General features: G+C 38.7%; 1 protein-coding gene across 4 annotated transcripts in view; it reads right to left on the bottom strand.

Moving 5' to 3' along the window:
• Nucleotides 1-223: 223 nt before the first annotated feature.
• The window catches only part of LOC146370362 (inactive dipeptidyl peptidase 10), a 131,748-nt gene continuing 105,511 nt past the window's right edge, over nucleotides 224-26,460 (bottom strand). The window contains exons 9-26 of one of the 4 annotated variants that reach the window (XM_084954818.1): nucleotides 26,117-26,271; nucleotides 22,710-22,807; nucleotides 22,500-22,623; nucleotides 22,367-22,405; nucleotides 21,145-21,252; nucleotides 20,602-20,693; nucleotides 20,478-20,525; nucleotides 18,741-18,862; nucleotides 14,593-14,640; nucleotides 13,104-13,205; nucleotides 8,234-8,303; nucleotides 7,762-7,956; nucleotides 7,629-7,683; nucleotides 7,426-7,525; nucleotides 6,810-6,880; nucleotides 4,353-4,428; nucleotides 3,990-4,063; nucleotides 224-1,479 (exon numbers count right to left, since the gene is read on the bottom strand). In XM_084954818.1, the coding sequence (XP_084810944.1) occupies nucleotides 1,363-1,479; nucleotides 3,990-4,063; nucleotides 4,353-4,428; nucleotides 6,810-6,880; nucleotides 7,426-7,525; nucleotides 7,629-7,683; nucleotides 7,762-7,956; nucleotides 8,234-8,303; nucleotides 13,104-13,205; nucleotides 14,593-14,640; nucleotides 18,741-18,862; nucleotides 20,478-20,525; nucleotides 20,602-20,693; nucleotides 21,145-21,252; nucleotides 22,367-22,405; nucleotides 22,500-22,623; nucleotides 22,710-22,807; nucleotides 26,117-26,271 (1,694 nt within the window). In that variant the 3' untranslated portion in view covers nucleotides 224-1,362. The remainder of the gene's footprint in view (nucleotides 1,480-3,989; nucleotides 4,064-4,352; nucleotides 4,429-6,809; nucleotides 6,881-7,425; nucleotides 7,526-7,628; nucleotides 7,684-7,761; nucleotides 7,957-8,233; nucleotides 8,304-13,103; nucleotides 13,206-14,592; nucleotides 14,641-18,740; nucleotides 18,863-20,477; nucleotides 20,526-20,601; nucleotides 20,694-21,144; nucleotides 21,253-22,366; nucleotides 22,406-22,499; nucleotides 22,624-22,709; nucleotides 22,808-26,116; nucleotides 26,272-26,460) is intronic. The other 3 variants (XM_084954819.1, XM_084954821.1, XM_084954820.1) reach the window with 3 other exon arrangements.

Raw genomic sequence — 26,460 nt, 5'->3', positions numbered from 1 at the left:
TTTGCTATGCTTAGCACATCCTGACAGCTCTGTATAAGCCCCAGCTGCAAAATTGCCATTGATCCAGTCATATCACTCTGTATCGCTGAAGCAAAGGGGAACATTTCAGTGATCTATACTATACTAGTTACATTAGAGTGACCTTGGAGCTTCATGAATATATGCACTGTCAACACTTTAAAATCAAAATAAGCTATTAATGCAACACACAGATCTAAAAATGTCAAGTTTGTCAGTTTATTTGAGCGTACAAATGTTTCCAAGTATACAAATGTCAACTACACAGGGCAGTATATATATGGTACATGAGATGCAGTTTGTCAGGCAAGTGTAGAAGTGTGAGCAGCACAGGGTTATGGTCAACAAACAATCAGTTTGCTACTGAAGGAAAGACGCAGTATTTATTACAGGAGTTCTGTTGTGGCCAAAGCGCACTGTACAGCATAGACTGCTTATCTTACACATGAAGTTTCTCCATTCTCCAGTTTAATTTCTTTTCACATTTTGGGATATTAAACACTGTGTGGAACAGTAAAGGTTCAAGCTGGTCACAAACATCTGAAATTTATTCATCTATTTCTAAAAACATAGATGAAGATATTGTTAAACTAAGAAATCTTCCCTGAACAACACAATTAATACTTTTAATATGTCACATGGCAATGTGCGCCCAAATAGCAGATTCATCTTGAACAGACACACAGGTTCCTTCTAACAAAGATGAAAGAAGAAATACAAAAAACTAAAACTCACAGTAACTTCCTTTTTGAAACTTTCATATTAAAGGTTTTCTTTACCTGATTTAAACAGCATGGCTAAACCCCCTTTCACTCTCTGTTACATATTGTCATACGATATTTTTGTATTGCTGTGTTTGCCCGAAGCTCAGAAAAGACTATATGAGGTAAAGGCACCTGCAGGAACTGTTTGGTGATTCGGTCTGATAGTGATACGATTTGGTGGATTTATAGGTGACTTTTCTCTGTTCACAGAATGTATTCACATGAATTCACAGTAGATTTCAGGAAAGATACAAAAAAATACAAGTTTCTTTGATTCCCTGACATTTGTATGCATTACATGGTACAAACATTCAAAACAGAACTCTTAATGGTAGTATAATATTAACCTATCTTTTGTTTTTCCCCACAACCTCAGATTCACTGCTCTAACTTTCTTTGCATTCCAACAAATGTGAAGGGACCTAACTTACATATTATAGGTCTGTAGGGTTTTATTAATTATCATTTTTATCAGGCAGCAGATGTTCAGGGAAACACAACCTCTCATCGTTGGCTCACGACAGCAGTTGCTCCAGCGCACTCTCCATAAAACCACCTTACCACAGGAGCTTACTTGGAGCTAATCATCTTCTTTGTACCCCTCCTCAAAGCAGCGGTTGAAAAAGTTCAGCACTGAGCTCAGAAAGTAGTGTTGACTCTTTACTGAAATAATGTTGTGTCCTTCATCTGGGAATATCTAGTCAGGAGGAAATGGAAAGAAACATAGAAATGATGTATATTCTAAATGAAAGAAAGGAGTTCCAAAAACAAAATAAAACATTGCCTTGATATTAACATCATAGTACAGCCAACAAAACTACACCAGCAAATACCAGTTAGCAGTGGTAATAATCAGCTGACATTGATGAAAGACAAGAAAACAATGAACGGATGAACTGGTGACAGTATGTTCTGATCTGCAGCTAAGGATCTCCTGCTAAGATCTTTTTGCCATATAGCACAGGGAACCTTCACTTGTCTTGTAGACTCTAACCATTGGATGCGCTCAAAGGACTAACATGCTAACACTATTAGGCAAGTGGTCATAATGTACTGACTAAGCAGGAATTGTGAGAGTTCAGGCTGGGCTACTTGTGTTTTCTCTTTACACATTTGAGCGGAAACTGTTCAGAGGTAACAACATAGCAAACATGCTCCAGTGCTACCCTATGGTCATCATGATCCACACTCCGCACCACCCCAAATAAAATATGCAAATACAGTGACTATATGGAATCATTCTAAAGTGTATAAAGGAATGGAGACACTCATGTTGAAGAATACAATTACCGTAATAAACTAATTTAAAAATTAAAGGAACACTTTTTAATCAGAGTTTAGCATCAGTTATATTTTATAACTTAACTTTGATCTGATATTGATCTGATCAGTTAAGCAGCAGAGGGGCTGTCAATCAGTTTCAGCTGCTTTGGTGTTATTAAAAGCTCCTCTAGCTCCTCTTTGCATTTGGCTAGCAGGGCACTGCTGTGAATGTATCTGACTAAACAATCAGAAACAGACTTTATGAGGGTGGCCTGAGGTACCAACACCTTCTAGTGGGCCCTGTGCTCACACCACAGAGACTGATTGGCATTTGCTACAGCATTCCAGAATTAATAATCAGAATAAAAATCCAGCATGATTTTTCACATGGAGATCTGAGGAGTTTTCAAAGTGTTGTGATTTTTTTGTACAGTTTTTTTTGAGCAGTGGGTGTTAAACATGACATGTCACCATCATGATCATGTTCGGGGGAGGAGCATGCATCTGAGTGCAGGGAGATGGGATATACATTTATTTAATGACTTTACACCCTTCTGTTGATCAACAGCTGGTAGAAATGAGAGAAACTTGAGTTAAATGAGTTTTTATTTTAAATACCTCTTTTTAATTGGCTACATCACTGTGGTAGCCAATTAAAAAGAGTGTATAACTTGGTCTGGAGCAGAATAAGTTTTTTTTTTTCTTACAGTTTTCACTGCTTCTTTTCCAAAAGAACATAACATTACAAAGTAGCTGCCCTATTATACACAACCCGCCGAGGCATACCTTACTAATGCCACTAAAGAAAGCTGTGATGGAAGTTACAGTAGTGTAGTGTAAGTCACATGAATGTGAACGCATTCAGATGACGATTCAGAAAATATGTCATCTGTTTTAATGCTGGTATTAATCTGCTGCTATGTCAGTTCTACATTGCTGGAACTCCAACTAAAAAACTGAAAATTGATCAGTTACATTTTTCAACTGTTTATCATGTTCCATGTGCCAATGCCAGTGCCTTAACATTTCTCTTTAATCTGGCATCGTTTAAAAGTGATTTCCACATCTCCATCATCAGACTACAAGACTGTGCCAGGCTTAAATGCACTGAAGCCTATAATATTTAAATTTACCTTAATGTGGAGCTTGCACATCAGTGCACTCGTACTGCAGTTGTTTCTTTCTAATTAAAATATTAATTGTCATTTATATAAATTCAATAGTAATGGCTCTTGACTTATTTCAGCACCATGGGTGTTGCCATTAGATTTATTTATTTATTTTTATTCTTCATAGGTCTCTGTGGCTAGTTTTTCTGACAATGTTTCAGATTGAAATAAGCACTTTCTCATACCGATAAAGAATCAAAAGATGTCACATGCAGTTTTGTGTAGCCAACTAATGCAAATGAAAATCAAGCTGAAGGATCACAGTTTTAACAGACTGGGGGAGATCCAGTAACCACTGCAGAGGCACAAATGCAAGGGGGGGCATGCCAGGACTTTTACTGAATTATCTAATTATCATCTTATATGAGAAGATGATTTTGAAGGCGAAACTGGCCACATTTAAAACGGGTATATATATATTTTTTATCTTTAACCACAGTTTGTAAAATCTCGCTGACACAAAATAGACTGTTTGGAAAATTATTCATATAAACGTTGCCTAGCATCTGCTCACACAAGCAGCTATCCACAAACATTGCTTTAATTGCCAAGACCTGATTATCTTGTGCAGCAGAAAGAAACCATCACATATCTGACCACACTGCTTTCTGATATGGACACATGGGAAAGCAGAAGCCTTTGTTAAATGACTTTTCAACCTTCAGAGAATAAAAATAAGAAGGCTGGTTGATAAATTCACAAACACAGCACATTGGTCCGCTCTTGTTAGGGAACTGAAATGAATGTCATGCAGAGAGGAGATGGCAGAAGTCACCTGGAGAGTGTAGTTAACATTTGATGCAGACAGCAGTTTGACCAACTCAGCAGAATGCTGGAAATGAACATTGGCTGTCAAGAGAACAAAGAGTTGCAATGACAATTTACAATGGAATAACTTTGCACAACAACCATTCACCCCATTATGCAGAGCATTGTTAGGAATTCAGTAAAATAAAAGAAATGCAATTGTTAGACTAACACTTGCAGTTTTTATTTTTTCCTTTGCATTCATTTTTATGTTAAATTTGCAAAAAAGAGTTGCCAGTATGTACTTATTTACAGTTAATTGGGCAGTAAACCCTACTTAATTCTACAGCTACATATCTGCTTCATCGTGTTTATCTATTCCCATGCTCACCATCTGCCGTGCCGTGGATAATAAGAAAGTTCAATGGACTTGCAGGTCCTGTGATGTTGCTGAGCAGACTGGAAATCTGCAGGAGACAGTGAACAGTCACCACCCAGTGACAGAATCAGACACAGCTTAACTATATCAGATTTAAATCTAATAAAACAGCTCATAATGTTGAAGCCATTAGCATAAAACTTTGGTTAGAAGACAAGAAACTACATCTTTAAACAGCATCAGTTCCCACTCATAAATATTTATAGCAACTTCTATCAGATGCAACCAAACACAGATGGAAGTGTCAGTAAGCAATGGTGGATGTACTGAAGTAACAAAACTGTCAAGTGACTGAGCAGCAGAGATCAAAGCTTCCATTAATGAGTTTTAATTTTGTGCTGCCATCAGCAGAACTTTGTACTTTGCTGATCTTAAACAGAAACTTCAGTTGCAAAGGTGAGAGGAGAGGCAGTTTGGACATCTTAAAATCTGTTTGCATCTGGTGGTGCAGTGCTAGAAATACTGCGGAAACAACAGTTTTGATTTTTCTAGTTCGACCGAGTCCAGACCAAAACAAACACATTTTTCTTTTAGTGCCTGCCTGCAGTGTTATTTATCCATGTAGATTGTTTTTTCATTAAATTTATTGGGCATAATTTAGAAACGCATACACCTGTGTTTATTAGAACCCATAATTCACACTGCATGACAGAACATAACATGAAGCCAGTAAGTCTAAAAAACTCGCTGTGGACTTTGGACTGTGGCAAAGCATAGACCAAAGCACGGCTATAGAAACATATCTAAAACTTTGAGTGATCTAGGAAGCACAGTGGCCTCAATAACTGCAAAATGAAAGATGATTGAAACTACCAGGACTTTTAGCTGTTATAAGGTTCAGACATTGCCAATGATATATATATATATATATATATATATATATATATAGATGATGGCTGCACATAAAATAGCAACACAAATAAACTTCAGCCACTACTGGAGAAGAAGAAGTGAATTCTACAGCGGCACAAAAGAAAAAAAAATCAACACACATTTATTTTTAGCAAAAATTCAGAAAAGGCAAAGGGATAATAATTTTTTTAAATTCTCCACAATCAGTGTGAACTCACTAAATTATGGCAACAAAATGAAGGTTTTGCAAGCATGGCTTGCAAGTATGTAATCCCTTTGCTGCTGCAAATTGTGGTGAAAACTTGATTGTGATTGACAAATTAAAACTAGTAGGCATAATTTATAAAAACAGACACACCTTTCTAAGATCCCATGACTTACACTGTAGATTATAAATTATATACACTGCAGGACTTAACCTAAAGCCTGCAAGTACAAGAAACTCACTGGAGACTTCTCACTGTGCTGAGACAAAGATCAAGGGAAACACAGAAACTGAAACTTTAAGTATTCTAGGGAGCATCGTGATCTCACTGATTGTTTGGAAACATCGGAAATGTTCACAGAGACAGGAGTCCAACCAAAGTGAATGATCAAACAATGAGGGCTTTCATAAATGAAGTTATTAGTGACCAAACATAAAGATTTGAAGAACTTCTCTGCAGGAAGACGTTCAGGAATGATGACCACCTTAGTAGTACTATACCAGCCAGGTCTGTATGTAGCTACTCTGAATAAAAAGGTGCAGCACGACAGTGCTTAGTGTTTGCTAAATGTAAAGTTAAAAAACAAATGACAATATACTATGATCTGATCAATCAAAAACTGAACAACTTGTGCCATCAGTTGAACACCAGCTCTTGTTATCAACTATTAATACTTTGATACACAGAATCGTGGTGGAGGTAACTTCATGGCATGGGTTTTCTTCTCAGAGGCAAAAACTTGGAAACTGATCATAACTGGGAAAAAAATGAAGTGCAAAAAGAGTGAAAGTTTGTATGAAAACTCTGAAAGAGATGGAGGGCTGTATGCTGCAAATATAGAAGTAGATTTACAGAAATTCTGTTGTGGCACTGACAGATAACTTGCATGAGGGTTAATTTCATGTGGTTAGTTACTAACTGTGCATTTTTGCACTGTTCAGTGCTTTTTCACACTATGCCACATCTGCAACATCTTTGGTTTGCTACCACTAAACCCAGTCTTGTCCCTTTACATATTTATCACTTCCACTTGCCTGGGTAACTTCTACACCATCTGTTCACTTTTGAACCACAAATACTTACAGGAAAAAAAATTAAAGGGATAAAAAAAACAACTCTCCCCTTTGAAGTGTTTCCTGTAAGTATTTGCTGTTAATGTGAAAGTTTTAAATCCCGTCATCAATCTGTGAGTGTCTGCATTCAGTATTCTTGTATTTAGTATTAGAGTTGTGACATAAATAAGAATTATTAGCTAGATATGAACATGTTATATGGAACATAATAGCACAATAAAAATCTTTAGCCAAGAAAATGTAAAAAAACAACAACAACCCAAAAACCCACCACTAACATGCAAGTGCACCTGGTATTTGTGGTCCTCTCTTGCCGGAAAGCCAAAGTATTTCTCAGTGAAGGCAGACCCTTTATCGAAAACGAGAATAAAACTGTTAACCGACATGGCATTGTTGTTTTAATTAACACACGATTAATTTAATATTACTTCTTCACTTCATGGTGGACAAATGGTGACCATTAATGACCAATCTTACTGCTCAAACTACAGTGGAACCCCGACTTACGAAATTAATTCGTTCCCGAGGGTCTTTCGTAAGTCGAAAAGGGGTTGTCACATGATTCGGAAGGCATTCTGGGCATTGTAAGCATTCTGGGCTCAGCCAATCAGAGCCAGCGGATTTCGTAACACGGGCATTTTGCCGTAACACGGGCAGAAATATTGCCGTTCACTGCCTTCGTAACTTGAATTTTTCGTTTAACGGGGTATTCGTAAGTCGTGGTTCCACTGTATTCTTATGTGGTGATTACTTTGTGTGGCACCGGTTGATTAGATGTGTTTCCATTGTTTCATGAAATCAAACATATTTAGGTTGAATCTAATAATGACGCTGTGTGAACAATCATAACTATAACTGGTGACAATGTTATTGTAAAGTCTTGAATAAGCTTACCATACAATCTCCAGTTTGTTATAGGAGCGACAGCAATGCCACACCTTAACACAGAGCTGTGGGAAAGGACCAGGAGTGTGGACAAGAAGCCTCCATATGCCTAAAAAAATTATAGAAAACAATGTTTTTGTAAAAAAAATTAAATAAATAAATAAATTGCTAATTTTTATGCGTGTTTTAATTTCAGTTAAAGAGGCTGTTACCTTTCCATAAACTCCAACTCTATTGGCATCAATATAGGGCAGCTTTACCAGATGCCTGAAAATTAAAAGAACATTAACTAAATGTCATTTTGTACGTAGTTTGTATGTAAATATTAGCTGTACCAACACATACTCGAGTGCTGTGAGCTGATCGTGAACGTCAACAGTTCCCAGTCTCTGGAAAACCTCATGTAAGATCCTCTGACCCTGGCAGCCACTGCCCCGCCCATCCAGATGGGCCACAATGACATCATTGGAACTGACAAGAACAGAGTCCCAGCTCAGGGAAAAACGGTCACTCACAGCCTGACCACCAGGGGTGCTGTCACTTTGGAAGGCAAAAAGAGTTTAGAGCGCCAAAGTTTTCATGAAAGGATGCAAAATAAACTACAAAAATTGAAGAAATAATAACAACTAACCATTATATTTTAAACACCTCATGGCCTCTAAAACATTACTCTTATACTCTTCTGGAGAGGTATCTTTAGGTTGGGATTTTTCTTTAGTAAATAAGTCACTGTATAAACTCATTCTACAGTTCTTAACACTTCAACTGAAGCAGTAAGGCCAACAATGAGGCAAGTTGTTAAAACAAAGTTACGTACAGGACAAGTAAAAGTGGGTACTCCTTCGCTTCATCCAAAGCTATCGGGACGATTAACTCCAGGCGAAATGCTGCAAAATAAATCAGTGTTCAGCATTCAGTCCAGAGGAGATTTTGGTGGTGAAGATTCAGAATGAATTTTTATATGCAATGCATGTACATCTATCCCTCAGACTACATCAAAGCTCTGTGCGCTGCAAGGTCAACACATCATTTATTGGTTAATAAAAGAAATGGGAGACATGTAAAACAAGACAAAATGTACACACTGGAGAATAAAGTGCTTGGAAATAGTGCAAAGGACTTGGTTTGAATAGAGTCTGTGTGTGAATGGCCTGAGTGATCAGGGTTACTCAGCCCATGGCTCAGAGTAGTAGAGTGGGTGGGCAGGTGTAGTGTGTGGGGGTGGTAGTGTTTGTTACCAGTCCGAATGGCCCGGGGAAGAAGCTGTTTATAAAACCTGAGGTGTGGGGACTGAATGACCTGAGGCGCCAACCAGAGGGCAGTGGGTCAAATAGGTGGTGGGCGGGGTGCAAGGGGTCTCCTATAATAACCCTTATTTCCTAATTATGTTCCGAGTCTGGGGACATATTTATTATGTATTTTACACATATATGTAAACAGAAGGAAGGAAGAAAGAACCAGCCCAAGCAAGATGGTGTAGCTCTTCATTGTAGTATCCTAAATTGAACATCAGAGGAAGATAAAATATGACGGGGAGGCAGAGAAGGCACCTATACTTGTTAATTGGACAGCAAGCAACAGCTAAAACACCTGATAATTGACCCTTATCACCACCATCACCAAGAGAATAATGCCCCAATAAAATAAACCATGCTAGGATGCAAACAAAACAAGAGCAAAACAAGAAAAACAGGAGTTCAGTAATACTTTTGGAAACAGCTCTTGGAGTGTAAATGATTGAGTGCCAATGCTGAGTATGAAGCTAAACACATCACATTTCTTCCCAATTTAGGAGGAAAAAAGCTGTTATTTGGTAATGCTTGCCGTGTTGTGATGCGAGTCAGTGGCGGTCCTAGCCTGTTTGGCGCCCCCGAGTGAACACTCCCTCTATCTATAATTGACTGATCTGCATATATTAGTGCTATTTCTTCTTGTGTAAAATCTATAATATAATGGATTGTTTGGAGTTTAGTCTGTTACTGTTGCTATTTTTACCATTTCTTCTTGGAGCAACTGTAACCCACATAATTTCCTTAGGGATTAATAAAGTATTCTGATTATGATTCTGATTGTTTCAGGATACATGACCTGCCATTATCCAATGACACTTCTGCTTACCGGTATCTTTGGCTCGTTTCTCCTCCTCTTCTTTTCTCTTTTTTTCTAAACTGAGCACCTGATGGCTTTGAACTTTTCTTGTGCATCTTCCATTGGTTTTAATTTTGCACTCCAGTATGAACACAAATCCCCCAACCCGAGGATCACCACAACATAACCTAATAGACCTACACCTTAGTTCACAGATTCGCTTTGTCTAGGGTGTATTTCTATGTAGTGTGTGAATGTGTGTGTGAATGGGTGAATGACTGAATGTAGTGTAAAGCGCTTTGGGGTCCTTAGGGACTGAGTAAAGCGCTATACAAATGCAGGCCATTTACCATTTACCATTCTGGGATTTCGCACAACCCAGGATTCAAATCATGAATACATAATGGGCTTGGATTCATAACATTATGAATGAAATGTGCTCTATTTGAAAGCAGCCCTCCCCTTTTGACAGGTTGTGTGAGACTTTAAATTATCAAACTGTAAATTATAAATTTTAAATTGTTATTGATCCCTTTACCCCTGCTCCTAAAGTGTATATTTATTTTCTTACTCTTCTTATATTTATTGTTTGTTTACTTGCACTGCTGTAACTGGAGCCTCGTCGTCTCGTATCTATATATACTGGACTGTATGTAGCGGAAATGACAATAAACTTTACTTTGACTTCAGCACAGCAGCAAGCAGGCGCACCGAGGGCTCTCGCGCTCACTTTTCGCATACAGAATTTCGAAAAAACATTGGTGCAAATTATAACTTTGTGTCATAATGTCTGGTGTTTTCGTGTTTGTTGGTTTGTTTTTATTTTGTTTTATTTTGTGAGTTGGTTATTAGATGCTGCTCCAGCCAGTCAGTGAATCCCCCGCCGCCCCACCCTCTCCTCCCTGTGCCGCAAGTAGCATGCGCACCTCGCAAACGGAGGGCGCCCTTACTCCCAGCAAATATGCGATAGAAAGCCGATCAGTGCCTATGCCATTCACAAAATGCGCTGGCTGACGTCGGGGCAGCATGAGTATGAGCAAAATTTTTTTTTTGCCGATGCCCGTGATGCCGCCCACCACGATGCTGCCCTGGGCAACCACCCGTGTCGCCCATATCAAAAACGCTACTGATGCGAGTCATGTATCATCCATCACTAATTCTCTAATTTGACAGAGACTGTTAACATGTTTGACAAGTTTCAGGCAAAACACTAAACTTTTTTTGTTCCTACTGCACGATTGGGCAACTACACTAAGATTAGAGTTGGATGTCTCGAGACCGGTCTTGAGACCACATTTACGTGGTCTTGGTCTTGTCTTGGTCTTGACAGACTTTGGTCTTGGTCTTGTCTTGGTCTCGGATCCCTCGGTCTTGTCTTGGTCTCACTGTCTCAGATCGACATAGTGGTTGGGAGATTTGGAGTCAACAGTATCCATGACACACAACGTAACGTTCGATAATGTGTCATGCGCAAAAACATCAGCTCTAAGAGCCGTGCTTAGAGAGTGCTTTGTAGTGAGTCAGAAGAGTCAACTCCCATTGAGCGAGAGCCGGCTCCTCACTTAATTTCCTTTCGCTGCTCAGCTCTCACACAGTGGCTCAGCTATGCTCCAATCCCTCCATATTGTGGCCAATCACATGCGAGGATATAGGATAATATCATTATGTGAAAAACAGAGAGGGTGAGAGACGCGACAGTCAAGTGGAGCGTGCGTCTGTGCTCTCTGTAAGTCAGTGAGACAGTAGCGGTGAGGAGGGCTGTGTGAGTGCATTGCAAAAACACATAAATATGCCTGACACCCATAAACGAAGCAGCATCTGGCTGCAGTTTAAAGACTTTTTTGTCTCGGTCTCGGTCTTGGTCTTGACTCGGTCTGTCTAGGTCTTAGTATTGGTCTTATCTTGGTCTCGATACCCTCTGGTCTTGGTATTGTCTTGGTTTAGGCGGTCTTGACTACAAGTCTAACTAAGATAGTCTGGTAATACATTGTCCTCTGGTGGTGAACACTTTAGTTAACAATTGTAGAAGACAATCACAAAAATAGAGACTTAGGAATATTTTGATGGCAAGGAATTTGCAAAAATACTCATAAGAATCTGAACTTTTATGTAAATAACGAATAAATTCTTCTTTTGCCACTTTGCAGGCCAGTTATCCATCCATTCATCAATAGAATTCCCAAGCCAAAAAATTCCAAGCATTTCGGGCCTCCTCACATTGGAGCATGTGTGGAACACCTGACCTTGGAGAGATCGAAGAGACATCCCTGTCTGATTTCCAAACTACCTCAACTCGCTCAAATTCTTGAAGTGGAGAACAATCACCCTCAGACTGGCTCCACTACAGACAGGCATATTGGTGGGCTTGAGGAGATCCTAGAAGTATTCCTTCCAGTGGGAAGCTATGCCATCAGTTCAACTTCCACTATATACAGTATATATACATTGTGGGTGGGAAGTATTGTACAGCATTCTGGCAACTCCTTCAGGTAGTAGGGCCACAAGAAGGCTGGCCCTTGTGGCTCATATGGGCTGAGCCTGGCCCCATGGGCTAAGGCCCAACCACCAGCTTGAGCTCCTCCCCTGGGACTGGCTCCATTGTGGGGCCCCCAATCCTGTACCATACCTCTTTGTGAATTACACTTAGTTTGGCTCTTCACTTAGAAACAATTTGCCTTGGAAGACTCTAGCATGGGCAAATTGCCCCTGTGAACATAGCTCACTAGAGTACACAAACCTCTTCACTTAAATAAGGTGGTAATTTGTGGTGGGGGACACAAGTAATAGAATACGTTTTCAAATTCTGGTGCAGTTATACTTTTAGGTAATATCATTTGTATGACAGCACATGAGCCAGAAAATATTTTTATGCCAATCTACATTGTGTTTATTTTTGATAAGGTATTCAGATTTTCTGTGCCCATTCTTCCTTATCCCCCCCCCGTACCTCTGCATTAAAAAAAAAAACATCCCTGAGAAAGAAGAAGCGGTTCATGTGAAAAGTAAGCCTGTGATTTTATTTCTGTTAAGCTCTTTACGATGACAGGATTCCCATCTGACTCCGCTCAGAAGTCCTTAAATATGTATCATGTTGCCTCTAATAGTGAACACAGACTAGAGGAAGGGAGCCATATGGTGAGCCGTCCCTTCTAATTGATACAATATAGGGCTGTGCTTATGATTTCAGGGCTGTTTCATAATCACCAAACAAAGCTCTGTACCTGTTCACTCTGGTGTGTTTATCCTAAAAAGATCTTGACTACTGAGCTCATGGGGATGTAATTTGCTGGAAACTATCTCAGTTATTGCTTTACATGCTGTTAAGGAAACGAGTTACAGTTACCCTACTTCTTCAATGTCAGACAACTGAGTTTCCTGAACTTGGATAGAGCAGAAGAAGAAATTTGTTTTTCCAAGTGTTGTTATTACTCATTAATCGTCATGGGAGAAAATGTTAGAGTGCAGTGGTGATAAGAAATGTCTACTCATGCATACACAGATAATGAAAAACCAAACAAAAGCTCAAAGATGAATCTGAACAAATCGTTATTACAAATCAAAACTTTTGCACATCATTAGAGAGGAATAAAGTTTCTTACCAAAGTTGTTGATTTGTACAGTTCTTCTTTCCCACTTGGGTATTGTCCTGTTTATCAGTGCATTTTTTAATTCCCTGTTATTTTCCAGAATCTTGTGCTCTGCTGGATGACAGCACAAGAAGAATTACTATTAGTTACAAGAAAGCAACAAATATAACATCTATTAAAGAAAGGTTGTGTGTGCCTGCTAATTACTAGGAAAAAGAAACTGAACACTTCAAGAGTACCTCATTTAAAATCTTATTGACACTGATAATTATGCCAAGAACAAGAAAATCAACAATATGTCCTCCGGTTCCTTTCATGTGTTTAGATGAAGAATGTTGTTGTTTATCTAATCTTACAGTGTTTCTAAATACACTGAAACAAACACATTTTCTTTCCTGACATCTAATTGTGACCAGTCTGTCAGCTTAGTAAAGAATAATTTTTGACATAATATCAGCAGACAGACAATCCTTGAGTCTGTCTGTCAAAATTACAGTTTTAAACATTACAATAACCTTTATTTCATCTTTATTCCAGATTCTGCACTCTTAAGTAACATACGGTTGTTGTCCCCACACATGCAACTGACCAATCGTGTTGTTGTGATGTCTTAGAGCTGTGACGTCTTGGAAAAAGATGATTCTCTCTTTTTTTTTTACTATTGCTTCTTGAATTGATCCTGCCAGTTTCATGTAGAACTTTCTACTGTCAGCATACATTATTGAATATTTCTTAATCTGCCTGTGTTCGTATTTGAGTCAGTAGTTGAAGTTTGCTTTCATGCTATCTGGTAAAAACGTAAAGTAAAAAGGCTTTCAGAAGTTATATAAAAATATTAAGGATCTGAGGATACATAACTTCTTTTCACGGCATATCTACATCATTTCATGACACACTCACTTTAGATAAATCTGTTTGACATTAATTTTCCACAGTTTCTAAGATTCTGTTTAGTACTGAGTAATTTCCCAGTCTTTTTCGAAGTCACAAAGCTATGACATCACAATGACAGTTGGAGTGATTGTCCTGAAGCAGAAATACATGATTCATTCACACTTTGAGGTCCAAGTAATTTAATAAGTTGTATTAAATTCTGTGCACTTTGACCTTGATGTGGACAAATGTTCCACTACATAAAAATGTGAAATGATAATACCAACTCTCAATCTTGAAGTCTGTAGTAGCGGAAGAAGTTGATCATTCCCCAGAGGCTGTTCTGAGTGCCTCTGATATATACTCAACAAAATTTCAAGCACTTAACGCTTCACCTAATTGCATCTTCATGCCCATTTTATAGGCTTACGTAAACCTGCTGAGTGATGATTTAATGACTTAATCTCACAGACTTAATCTGCAAACGTGTGCTGACCGATTAATGCACTTTTTAGACAGGCAAGGTGTACTGACAGTGGAAAAAATCAATCTGTGCTCCCATATAAATGTAATGAGTGAAAGTCTAAATAGTAGATTCGTTTAAGTGTATCTGTGCAGGAAAACTTACTGTTCATATCATGTAGTTTGTGGAGAGTTGTTTGGGGTATTCCAGGTCCTGTAGAAATGTTTAAATATCAGTTAGTTCTTCACTGTGTTTTATTCTCAATGTTGTATTTTCCTTAGAAGGACATTGGAAAGAAAGAAGAAAGTGAACACTAGAAAGAATGATAGAATAGCAAATGAGATATAGATATAAAAACAGGCCTCAATGGCATTTTTTTTACTCCTATAACTGTCATGGTGCCTGGGTCTTTGACCCAGCATTGTGAACCTAATGAGTTTTGTTATCTCTGTTTCTAGTTCTTGGTGTCTAGTTGGATTTTTGCTAGTTCCTTTTGGTGTCTAGTCTGTCCTAGTCTTATTTCTGTATCTCTGGAAGTCAGTTATATCTCCATGTTTATTTACCTTATGTCTTCCCACTCTTGCCCCTGTACCCAACTTGTCACTTAGATTTTGTTCAGCTGCACTTCCAGGTGTGTCCACTCTGCCTAATATCTTTCTGTGTACATATTGGCTGTCTCCCTTTGTTCTTTGTCACATCCTTCCTCATGTTGTGCGTAGTCTCTGTCAGTCTGGTTTGGCTTGTACTTCTTACCCTGCAGCTCCATATTTGTTTTTTCTTTTGTTTTCTTTGCCTTCTTTAACAGTGAAACAAAAGCTGTAATTTTAAGTTTAATTTGTCTGCTGACTCCTGCATCTGGGTCCGCTCTCTGCCCCAGTCCATGATAATAACTTAATTATCTTAAGGATAATTCAAACATAATTTAGGCTATCACAAGAGATTGTGCACTGAACACTCAATCAAACATAACTTCGGTCAGGAAACTGGTTTATTTGTCTTCTCCATGGACTCCCTCCAGAAATGGTATAGTAGAGTGACAAACCATTCAATGAGTGCTGAGCAAAAATCTATGGGAGAATTCTAAAGATGCAATGCAACGATGACAGATGTCCTGCATCTGCCTTAAAAAATCCAACCAATGGTCCAAAATGGAAAGATGTGAGCCAATCACGCTGATTGTCAGATGCATCCATAGAGCCTCATGACCAGGGATTAAAGTAGGATTTGGCATGTTGGGGAACCCTAAGATGAGGTGTAGCAGAGCAGCATGGGGAAAATAAATATTTAGATATATACTTAGTCACATAATAATTTGTTAAACTGCAGTAGATTTCTTTGTGCACAGGTTGACCTGTGCTTCTACTCCAAAATTCACTGCTCTCTGAGGATTTAGCGAGCTAAAAACAATCAGATATAAGCATTTATGATGTCTTTATGAATGTATAATTTGGTGCATCTAACTAGCATCATTACCGTAGACATAAATTTCTGCTACCCTTGACATACACAGTAACATTGCCCATAAACATCACAGCTAGCAGACATTTTGTGACAAACTGCATAGCTTGTCTCTGTACAGATTCTCTGTCATTCAGATCAGTGTTTCCTAAGGAGCTTGAGATACTGGGCTTCTTTAAGTTTCCCCTGGGCTTCTTTAAGTTGAAGATGTTTCCCCTCTCATTCGAGAAGCCTCTTCAGTTCTTAAACTAGAGAGAGAGTCCCAGGTATTTAAACCTTAGTGGAGGTTAAGACAAAAGCTGCTTCATCCCAAGGACAAAGGTCCCAAACACAAGCTAAGCCACATAGTGTACGCTGTGAAGTGCAGTGGGGAGTGCTCAGACCTCTACATGGGAGAAACCTAACATCCACTCCATAAATACATGGCACAACATAGAAAAGCCACCTTGACAGGATAAGACTCAGCTGTTCATGTGCATCTAAAGGATAAAGGTCACTTTTTTCAAAGATCCCGATGTTCACATTTTGGACTGAGAAGACAGATGGTTTGAAAGAGAAGTGAAAGAACCCATGTCCACTATGAACAATGATCTTTGGATAGAGGGTATGGCTTAAGACACCAAGTGTCTGCCACCTACAATGCGTTTCTGAGATCCATTCCCAAGTGCCTCAACCCCCACTCACATCTTGCTTCAGTCCCGTCCAGTCACTTCCTTTCCAAGCTACTTAGACTGTACAGATTGTCATGAGAAGTTTTTGCTAGAGAAATGTAAGAATTGGTAGATATTTTAGGGTGACCAGCTATCCTTTTTCCCCCGGACATGTCCACTTTTCACGTTCTCTCCGGGGCGTCCGGGGGGATTTTCGAGATTGATAAAAATGTCCGGGTTTTCCTATATTCCGACAGAGGACCCATATGTGAGACATCATCCCCGAACTGCTGTTTTGTGGGCGCTTGTTCTGCGCTCACAGACGGGACTGACAGCGCGCAGCAACGTGCCTAATGATGTTTAAAGCGCCCCAAAGCGCAAGTGCATCTTTTCAGACGAACTGCAAAAGAAATTTCCCTCCTACCGACCATAGCTGGACTGGCCATCGGGCATACCGGGCATTTGCCCAGTGGGCCGATGGTGATTTTTTGTTTTTACGGGCCGATGGTTTTGTTGTTGTTGTTGTTGTTGTTGTTTTTGTAACGGTATAAACAATGAAAGGTGGTGGATTGGCCAGATGTTGGCAGATGTGTAAAAATAATTCAGTTGTTTGGTGGTGTCTATGTCGTAGCTTCCACAGAGGCCAGCAGGCGGATGAAGGAAGGGGGAGACAGGAGGAGGAGAGACTCGAGGAGGCCGCCGGTCCGAGTGTCGGGTGAACTGAACTTCAGGTAAGAAGTTATGACCTGCAGTCTATCTGGGTCAGATATAAACCAAGTTTAGGTGGAGTTTATTTTCGTTGTGCTGACATTTTACAGTCAGTTACAATAACTTGTACTGCGTACTAGCTAGCACGACGGAGTTTCTATACAGCTGGGCGGGTGCTATAATGTTACTGATAGTGATATCGGTTTGGATATGTGGTGAGAGGGAAACATGAAGATGAAACCAGGAGATGTCCTTAACAGGTGATGGAGAAACAGGGTTACCTTTAAGGTGGCACGAATGAGTTGAAGGGAAGTTATGAACTGTTTCTGAGAGACAAATAACACCAGGATCCTTTTCTATGTAGCTGACAGCTGGTAACAGTGCAGGGGCGGGTCTACCAAAGTTTTGCCAGGGGGGCAGGTAGGGCATTAACAGGGAAAGGGGGGCTCAAAGAAATACTTTTCTTTCTTATTCTCATTTAAAATGTCTCGCTTTTAATAAATAATTTCCTGAATCTTACAACCAGAGTTTTTATCTGATGTTAAATGCATAGAAATCATAAATATACCAACAAGACAGTCTTTATGGCTTTTCCTATAATACCTGGTGGGCCGGTCTCTAGTCAAAATGCACTGGTCAATTTTTTTGTCCCAGTCAAGCCTTCATAGCGACCCAGTACAGTTATTTTTTCTTATGCAGATGAGGCATTATTTCTGTACCATTATTTAATTCCAGAGGTTTTTAAGTGTTTTTTTTGCACTTGTTGACTTGTAAAAGCCTATATGACATATTTTATTTCATAATTCATTAACCGCACAGAGAAGGCATCTTTTCAATATGTTAAATATGTTTCTTTAAGCAAGTTCTTCATGACTGAGCTAAGATATTTGCAATACTTGTTGAGCTATTTGGAAAGTCAGGGATGCGAAGGAAAAAAGGGCCTAGATTTCATTATTTTCTTATTAAAAATCAGGTATCTCCATGCTGGCAGTCTGCAACATATAAAAAAATTAAGTCACTGACCAAGCTAACAATATTGTTAACTGAAGGTACTGGAATGCCATTGTGAACAGTTCTGGCCCACTTTAACCACCTCTCAATATTTTAGTAAAGTTGAAGTGCAGCTTTTTTTCATGCTCTTGGTTTGTGCTCATAATGTGAAATAATGAGGTGTATGTCCTATGGAATGAGAAATATGCATTAATAGTAGTGCTCATTGTGACTGTCCAGTCACCTTCGCCTTTACTGAAGCCTCTATCCACATTATTTCATCTTTCATATCATATCATTTTTTGAAAACCTTTTCTTTTCATTACCCCCTAAGAGCATAGAATAAATTTCAGGAAAACTAAACTTTATTTTTTCCCCACTTTGGAGCCAAAATGGCAACTAGAAGAACAGTAAAGATACATTGTGAAGTCACACAGATTCAGCTGCTCAGATATCGTAACCTTGATATAAAGCACTTGGTTATGGTGTTACTGCTACATGCGCTACCTCTGCAGTTGAGAAGAACATGCTGATAGTTGGGACTGAGCTCAGCATCATAGTAGGAGCATGCTGATTTGAAAAGGGAGCAGGTTAGGCATTCTTTATGAAACGGATCCACACTGGAGACCCTGTTTAAAGAGAACAACATAGCTGAGTGAGAACAAAACAAGTCTAGTGTAGATGATTTATATTTTCTGAGTTATAATTGGTCTTTTTAGCTGCAGACAAAAGATAAAATGAGGAAAAGTAAGACATGGTAATTTAATGAAATGGACTTTCATTCAACTGTTTTAATGTATGACATCAAATTCTTACACACAAAGAGAAATGACATATTTTCATCATGTTTCTTACACTGATATTATTCACTAACTTATAAATCATTATCTCACTGATCTGTCCTGTTCTACAATAGTTTATGGACCCCCAGAGTGCAGAATAAAATCTGTTCATCACAAAGCTAGATTACTGCTACTGCCATGCTTTCATAACAGTGAATCAACTAGAATTTTGGAGATTTGTGTGCCAAAATATAAAAGAAAATGTTGCATCATATTTGGTTTGATGCGGAGGATGAAAAAGCTACACTTTCCTATCTGTACATTCACCAAACACTTTATAAGGATCACTATACTGATGCTGCTTGGACTGTTGACACCGATCATGTTTGGTTCATGGATTCATGCTGTTTGATACTGACACACCATCTGCGGCCCAGCAGAAATCCTCAGACCAGGTTACAGTTTTCACTCTAAAGCTGTCCACTTCAGCTTCACATTTCTGTTCGTAGCTGACAAGAGTGAAAGATAACATGATCTTTTGCTGTTGTAGGCCTTTAACCTCAACTTTGGATGTGTTGTTCAGTTTGAACTGCTTTTTTGCTCACCACAGTAGTAACAGGTAATAATATGACATCCAAAGGCTTCTGTAGCCTATTATAGCTTTTCTGTCAGTTCCAACGAGTCTGGCCATTCTCCTTCAACCTCTTATAGACGCAACATTCCTATTTTGGATCTTCTGCTCCCTGTATATTTGTGCCAGCAGGCTCAGTAAACTCCTTTAGGCCTAACTGTTGTGGTAGAAATCCCAGGAAATCTGCTTTTTCTTTCAGAAATACACAAAATAGCCTAGTTGACACCAACAATAATACTGCACTCAAAGTACCTGAGATCCACTCTGACTTTAATTTGAAGTATAACCAAAACTCATCACCTGTACTGTATCTACAGACCTGTCTCCATTGCATTGCTGATACTTATTGGATGACCGGATATTTGCAGGTGCTTTGGTGTTGTCTAGAGCTATCACCTCAGCATGTGGACTTTTATTTCTTTAATCCATATGCAAGCCACAGTGAAAAATGGCAGTTTTGGTTTTGCACAGGGTTACATCAGGTAACATGGCATCCAAAAGATTTCCACTAGATTTAACCTGCCTGGTGTCCGATGCAATAGTTTTTGGTTAATTGTACAAAGGCCGATCCAACAAGACTGTGCTTCAGTTTTGTTTTTTCTTTTAATGAAGGAAAGAATGGCTTCACGTTTGCTGAAAGTTATCATGAAGTCTTATCACAGAGTTCAAAAACCAGTGGGTGATGTCATTGCCTGCGTCTTAACTAATCTCCTTAGAATTTTGTAAACTAAGTTTTAGTAAGAAACCAATTAAAGGTATTTCCACAACATCATATAGTTGCTTCATGTGTGATTGTGTCTTCATGACAAAACTGAGTAATTGATGAGGTACCTGTACAAGTGACGTTGAGTAGCTCCTGTCTCTGTACTCAGGTAATAACTGAAAGACATAAACTTAATCAGCTGCAAAGAATTATCATAGTGTAAATCTTACGGTGTCAGTAACTTATGCTCACACAGAGTTTGTGCCCTCGTCGTAGGCCAGAATTTGAGAGACTTCCCAGCTTCCTGAGGTCAGGTGCCGCATGTTTACTTCTTGACTGTCAGACTGAGAAAAGTAAGAAAGAACACAACAAAACAGAGAAACTATGTTAGCATGAACTCAATTGTGCTCTGTGTACCTAAAGGTGTTAACTTTTCTACCTAACCCTTTTATTCAATCTCAGACTTTTACTTTGCTTATTATCTCTGCAGGAAGATGCATTAATCTGGCACACAGTATCCATTGCTTCCAGTGGAACTACCATATAACACTGTGCTTAATTTTTTCAAGTAAATGTATTCTTTAGTATCTGGTGTTTCAGGAAATGCAGTTAGGATGTAATTTAAAATGATGAGACTTCAAAATGGAATCATATGAACTGCATGAATAATTGTAAGCCCTTTCCTGTGGGCATGACAGATAAGGGAACAAAAATAAACAAGCACACCAACATAAAGCTTTTAACTGGAAACTGAAAACACCTGAGTAAATGTATTCATTTCATTAAAAGTTTTACTTGGTTGGAGATCATAGTGATATGGTTGAATGTCCCGCTGCCACCGTGCTTCAAGGGCATGGTGATGAATAATGTTGTGCAGTCCTTGGAAAACACTGGCTCCTCCCTCTAGGAAAAAAAAACAAAAACAAAAAATGTATGATGTCATTACGAAGAAAATAACCGGAGCATCATTTCACTTTCATTAGTTTAATTTCAAATAGAATGACAGCATTAGAAGGAAACCTTCATTACAGCATTAGACATCATTTTTGGTCGTCTTACAAAAAATGATTATAAGAGAATCGGTCATTATAGCAACCTTATCATTTTTGCATCCCCATTGATCTGCCATATTTCCATTCACTTTGTTTATTTATTTATATAGCACCAATTCACAACAACAGTTACCTCAAGGAGCTTTATATTGTAAGGTAAACACCCTTCAGTAATACAGAGAAAAGTCCAAGAATCAGATAAAGCCCTATGGACAAGTGTTCTGGCAACAGTGGGAAGGAAAAACTCCCTTTCACAGGAAGAAACCTTCAGCAGAACCAGGCCTGGAGAGGAGCAGCCATCTGCAGTCGCTAGTTTGGAGGTCCTAAGTAAGATCAGTGCAGTGCAATAAGATCAGGTATTTATTACTTTCTTTTACTGTTTATTCAAATGAGCAATGTATCACTGTTAAAAGGTTAACTTTTGTTGTGACAAAAGAGGAGAACAGAAAATCTAGTTTCTGTACAAGTGGAATGTCTCCACTCCTACAGTGATGTCAGCAAGGTCAGCTAGCAAGATAACAGCCCAACCTTTACATTGTGGAAGTATTTGATAGGGTGACAAGTAATTATTATACTTATCTGTCAGCAGCTACAGAGCTGCTAAAGAGCTCTACTTCATATTTTAAAGAACCACCTAGAAGCTAAGCAAAACTCTAGTTCACAGCTACAGGTCAGAAAGAGCAACTGTTAGTTTTCTGCTGAGGCTCTCAATCTAAGGGAAATGAATGAGGTTATCACTCGTTACTGGGTGGAGAAAATGCCTCTAATCTTTGCAAGCTAAATACAAAGCATTGTTAGCTGATATATGTATAGATATATAATATATAATCAGCTATATATAGAATTAAAATATATGTGTCCCATAACATTAAATTAAAAGTAAGTAGTATCTTAAAAGCATTTCTTACAAAAAAAAAAAAATGAAGAAAAAAACTATTTAGGATGTCACTGACTAAAGTCCTCACCTGACGATCCAGCCACTTGTCCGATGTCATCACATGTTTCTGAATTGAAAAGATAAATAAGGTTATAAAACCTCTATATATTTACTATGTTTTTGAAGATTAAGGAATTATCGATGATAATTAGGTTTCTAACCTTTGTACAGATGTCTTGTGTTACATCACACAGTGAAAGAATAGACATGTTTTGAGCTCGATTCACCCAGCGCATGCTCAGTCTCTCTTTTGTCACCCACTTCACCATGGTAAGGTAGAACTCACTAGGGAAGACAAGCAAATGGTGTCTAAAACAAGCCCGAATCATCAAAATTTTAGTGTTACGTCCCATAAACGGGTTAAGTCATACCTTTTCTCAAAACTGTCAGGAGGTTTCAGTTCAGTTGTGAGAGCGCTGCCATCCAGAGTGACGACATAGAGTCTGACAGACGGATTGATTTGGCACATCTAAAGTGAACACACCATAACTTTATCATTACATTCAGGAGCCTAATCAAATCTGATGTAAAAACCCACAATACACTGCACACAACGAAGGGATCGGAGTCAACACTGAGTAATCGTTTGCTATTTTTATATGCTTTCATTTATGCCAATAGGACTTCACAAGGGAATACAATGAGAATATTAAAAAGGTAGACAACAAACTGTGCTGCGTACTGTGCAGCCCCTTGGGCATGTCAGTTGTTTCCCTTCACTTAAGCATCCTTCAAAAATGGAGCTCATTAGTCTATATGACAAAGGAAATCTCAAAAATACAAAGCAACACATCACAAAGATGACAGTAATTTGTCGTAATTCATGTCTTCTCCAATCCTTCACTTTCTTTTCTTGTGAAGATACATTTTTTGGGGGAAAAACTCCATCCTGTTCTGTTGATCACATTTGCCACATAGAGATAAGACATGATAGAGCAGTAATTTGATGAAATAAGCACATCTGAAAACTAGCAACAGTAATGTTTTTTATATACTTTCTACTACTGTAACCCAGTAACTTACTACTTTGTAGTTTATGTAACCAGTGACAATCAAAATATTGAGAGATGATTACCAACTGTCCCTTCAGCCAAAACCCCAAACCCCCAACAACAACTTTAATGTTTTTAGCTGAGGTGGCCTTGTTATAATTTTGTGTTTAGCAATTCTAAGTCATAGTTAACCATTTTAACCATCCATCCATCCGTGCATTCATCCATTTTTTAAGCACTTATCCTGTCAGGGGCTGGGTCTGTGACCCAACATTTTGAGTTTATTTTGTATTTTTGATTTTCTTATGTTAGACTGCATTAATGCAAACTTCTTGTGTTGTTATTTAGTTAGGGTTTAGTTGAGTGGTATTGCAGTCTATGTTTCATTAATGTCTTAGTCTTCATGAGTCTTTTCCTGTTTGTCATGTGTGAGCTCCTTGTCTATGCAGGTTCCCCTTGTGTTTCCCTCTCCCTCTCGTCTCCCTTATCCGTTGCCCATGTCCTTCTCCCTGTGTTCCTTTCTGTTCCCCGAGTCTGTCATGTAATTCATGTCTGTGTGTTCCACATCCTATTGTCAAGTTTGGCTGTCATGTCTGTGTCTCTCTATGTTTCCTGTTTTCATTTGAAAAGGTCTAGTGTTTCCATGTTCAGTGTGTTAGTTTTACTTTTACCTGTGGTGTCATGATCATTTGTGTCAGCTGTGTCTCCCCAGCTGTTTCTACTTCCCTCATTACCATTCTGTGTATTTAAGTCCTCTATCTCCCTCTGTTCTTTGTTGGGTTGTCTGTTGTCTCCACGTCAAGTCATGTCACAGAGTTTTATTTCTACTGCTCAGGTTCATGTTTCCCATGTATGTGTTCAGTTTGATTCAATTCCGTCTTTCCCTTTTCTGCTTTCGGATTCGCCGTACAAACACCCCGGCTATTCCGGCCATAAAATATCAAGTTGGAAGGTGGGTGTAGCTTAGCCCTTCCTCTCACAGGGTAAGAGGTAGTATACTGTCTGTACTGGTTGCCAATTTCTCACAGTAGTGAACTGTATCCTATCATATTTGTTACATTAATTTCACTTGTTAATCTGTTTGCAGCTGTTAACAACCAATATATATTTCTTTAGATACCTACTTTATTTGTTCCTTTAGCAGTGAAACCATTAGCAAACCATGCTTTTAGCAAAATTTGCATATGCAACTGTACCAATGCTGCTTTACCTTTAAACATACAACCTCTACCTCATCTACCTCTAAACTGTTCAAGCACTCACAAAAATCCCCTCTGTCAAACTGCAATTTTATATCCCATTTAGGAGATTTGCTTTAATACTCTGAGCACCACAACTGCTCAGTTGTGTTCAGAAAAAGTGTGGCTTCAGTTAAAATCTGCCTGATCACAACTTTAACCATGCACATTAAAAACTTATACTTTGGATTTGTTCAAATATGATGCTAAGGAGTTCTGACTAATGATTCATTAAGTCAGGAGTGGGACTGTGCTATCTACTATCAATGTAATTATCAAATTTAAGCATGCTAACATGATAAAATGAGATGATGAATATTAAAAACAACACATAAATGCAAACATTTTTATGGTGAGCTGCTTAGCTTTCAGCTCAAATGACCTGTTTGTACAGAAACTTACACTCCCAAAATCCAACCGACCACACAGGCTGGTTAATGGCTCATTTTTCTCTTAAATTATTTGCCTATAAAAACAAACCATAGCAATATCATCGATTGTGGACTGAGTTATGATACAATTCTTGAGACGGACAACTTTAATACTGCATTTCCAATGTGCATCTCTGGGGCATAGTTTTGGCCTTGTTGTTCACACATTGAGGCTGGTCAGGAAAATCTAGCATAGGCCAGGGTGCAGTGTGGAACAGTTTGTCACTATTAAAAATGTGCCCATAAAAGACTCCCACTGGGGTGTGCTTTTTACCATGTATTCACTCACAGAGGAGACACCCACACAAATTTATCCCAGAGTGACTGGCCCAGAGGTATAACTGTCAGACTGCCGAGCAGCATCACTGCTCCCAAAGACAAAATGAATGAGAAAGCAATTAAATCTCTGCTTCATTTAGTCCCATAATATTTCAACTCTGACCTCTCTCAAGGATGTAAGCAACAAAATGTCAATGTAGTTTTTTTTTTTTTTATTCACTGGATGGGCAATTCTAAGATCAGGAGCAGTGCTTCATTAACAATACATCTTCCTTCCATTCCTCCCCATCTGTGGTCAGGTCTAAACCAACAAATGAGGTTGCCCTCCACTTTATGACCCTCATTCTGACAATTTTCCTCAACCAATCTCCCATCTAAAAGGCATTTGATACGCTAAACATCCACATCAAGAGATGGGAGGTGTGTTAACTTGCCTTGCTGAAGCGTATCATGCTTGTTTCCCTCCCAGTGCCACAGATCCCTGCAGCCATCCCTCTTCAAAGGGAGCAAGTCAGCGCTAGCATGAATTAAACAACAAAAGGATTCGCTAACCTTTATGGATTAGCTTAAGGAGAGATCCAGTAGTTGTATTACTGATCGCACCGGTTTGATACAATATAGCTGCAATAAAAGGAACACTATCCTCTTTTCAGGTTATAGTGGATTCAGCTGGTTATACAGTACCAACTACTCTAAATGCATGTTATTCTGGGTGGACGTGTCTTTTAAACAGCACATCTGAGCCTAGCATCAGAGCAGTGATGTCATAAGTTTTTACTACCTTTAATTTTATAATTAAACACAGCGTATACTTCAGCTTGACTTTTATGAGTCCCACCTTTGGATAAGGATACTCTTTCCCTCTAGGGTAAAGGGAGCCTGTGAAACGGGGGAGGAACATTGTAGGGACCAGGGAGTCGTTGATGGTGAGGTAAGCCAATCTGGAGCCGTCTGGTGACCACCAGTGGGCCACCTGAGTGTGCAGTACCATCTCTGCAAAGACAAACCAAAACAATCTGAAAGCCCAAGTCAAAAGAAATGGAAGTTTAATGAGTTTTTTTTTTTTTTTAAATGCAATGTAAACAATACTCAGATTTTTACATCAACTTTTTAAAATTAAATTAAAAGTGGTGAGACTTTAAACAAAGTACAGTTTTACTGCATAAAAATAAAAAATATTAT

The sequence above is a fragment of the Perissodus microlepis genome, chromosome 16, assembly GCF_051167445.1.
Source record: "Perissodus microlepis isolate ML-2025 ecotype Zambia chromosome 16, ASM5116744v1, whole genome shotgun sequence".
NCBI lineage: Eukaryota > Metazoa > Chordata > Actinopteri > Cichliformes > Cichlidae > Perissodus > Perissodus microlepis.
Note: the sequence above shows the minus strand (reverse complement) of the source record. Positions and strands in the feature narration are given on the sequence as shown.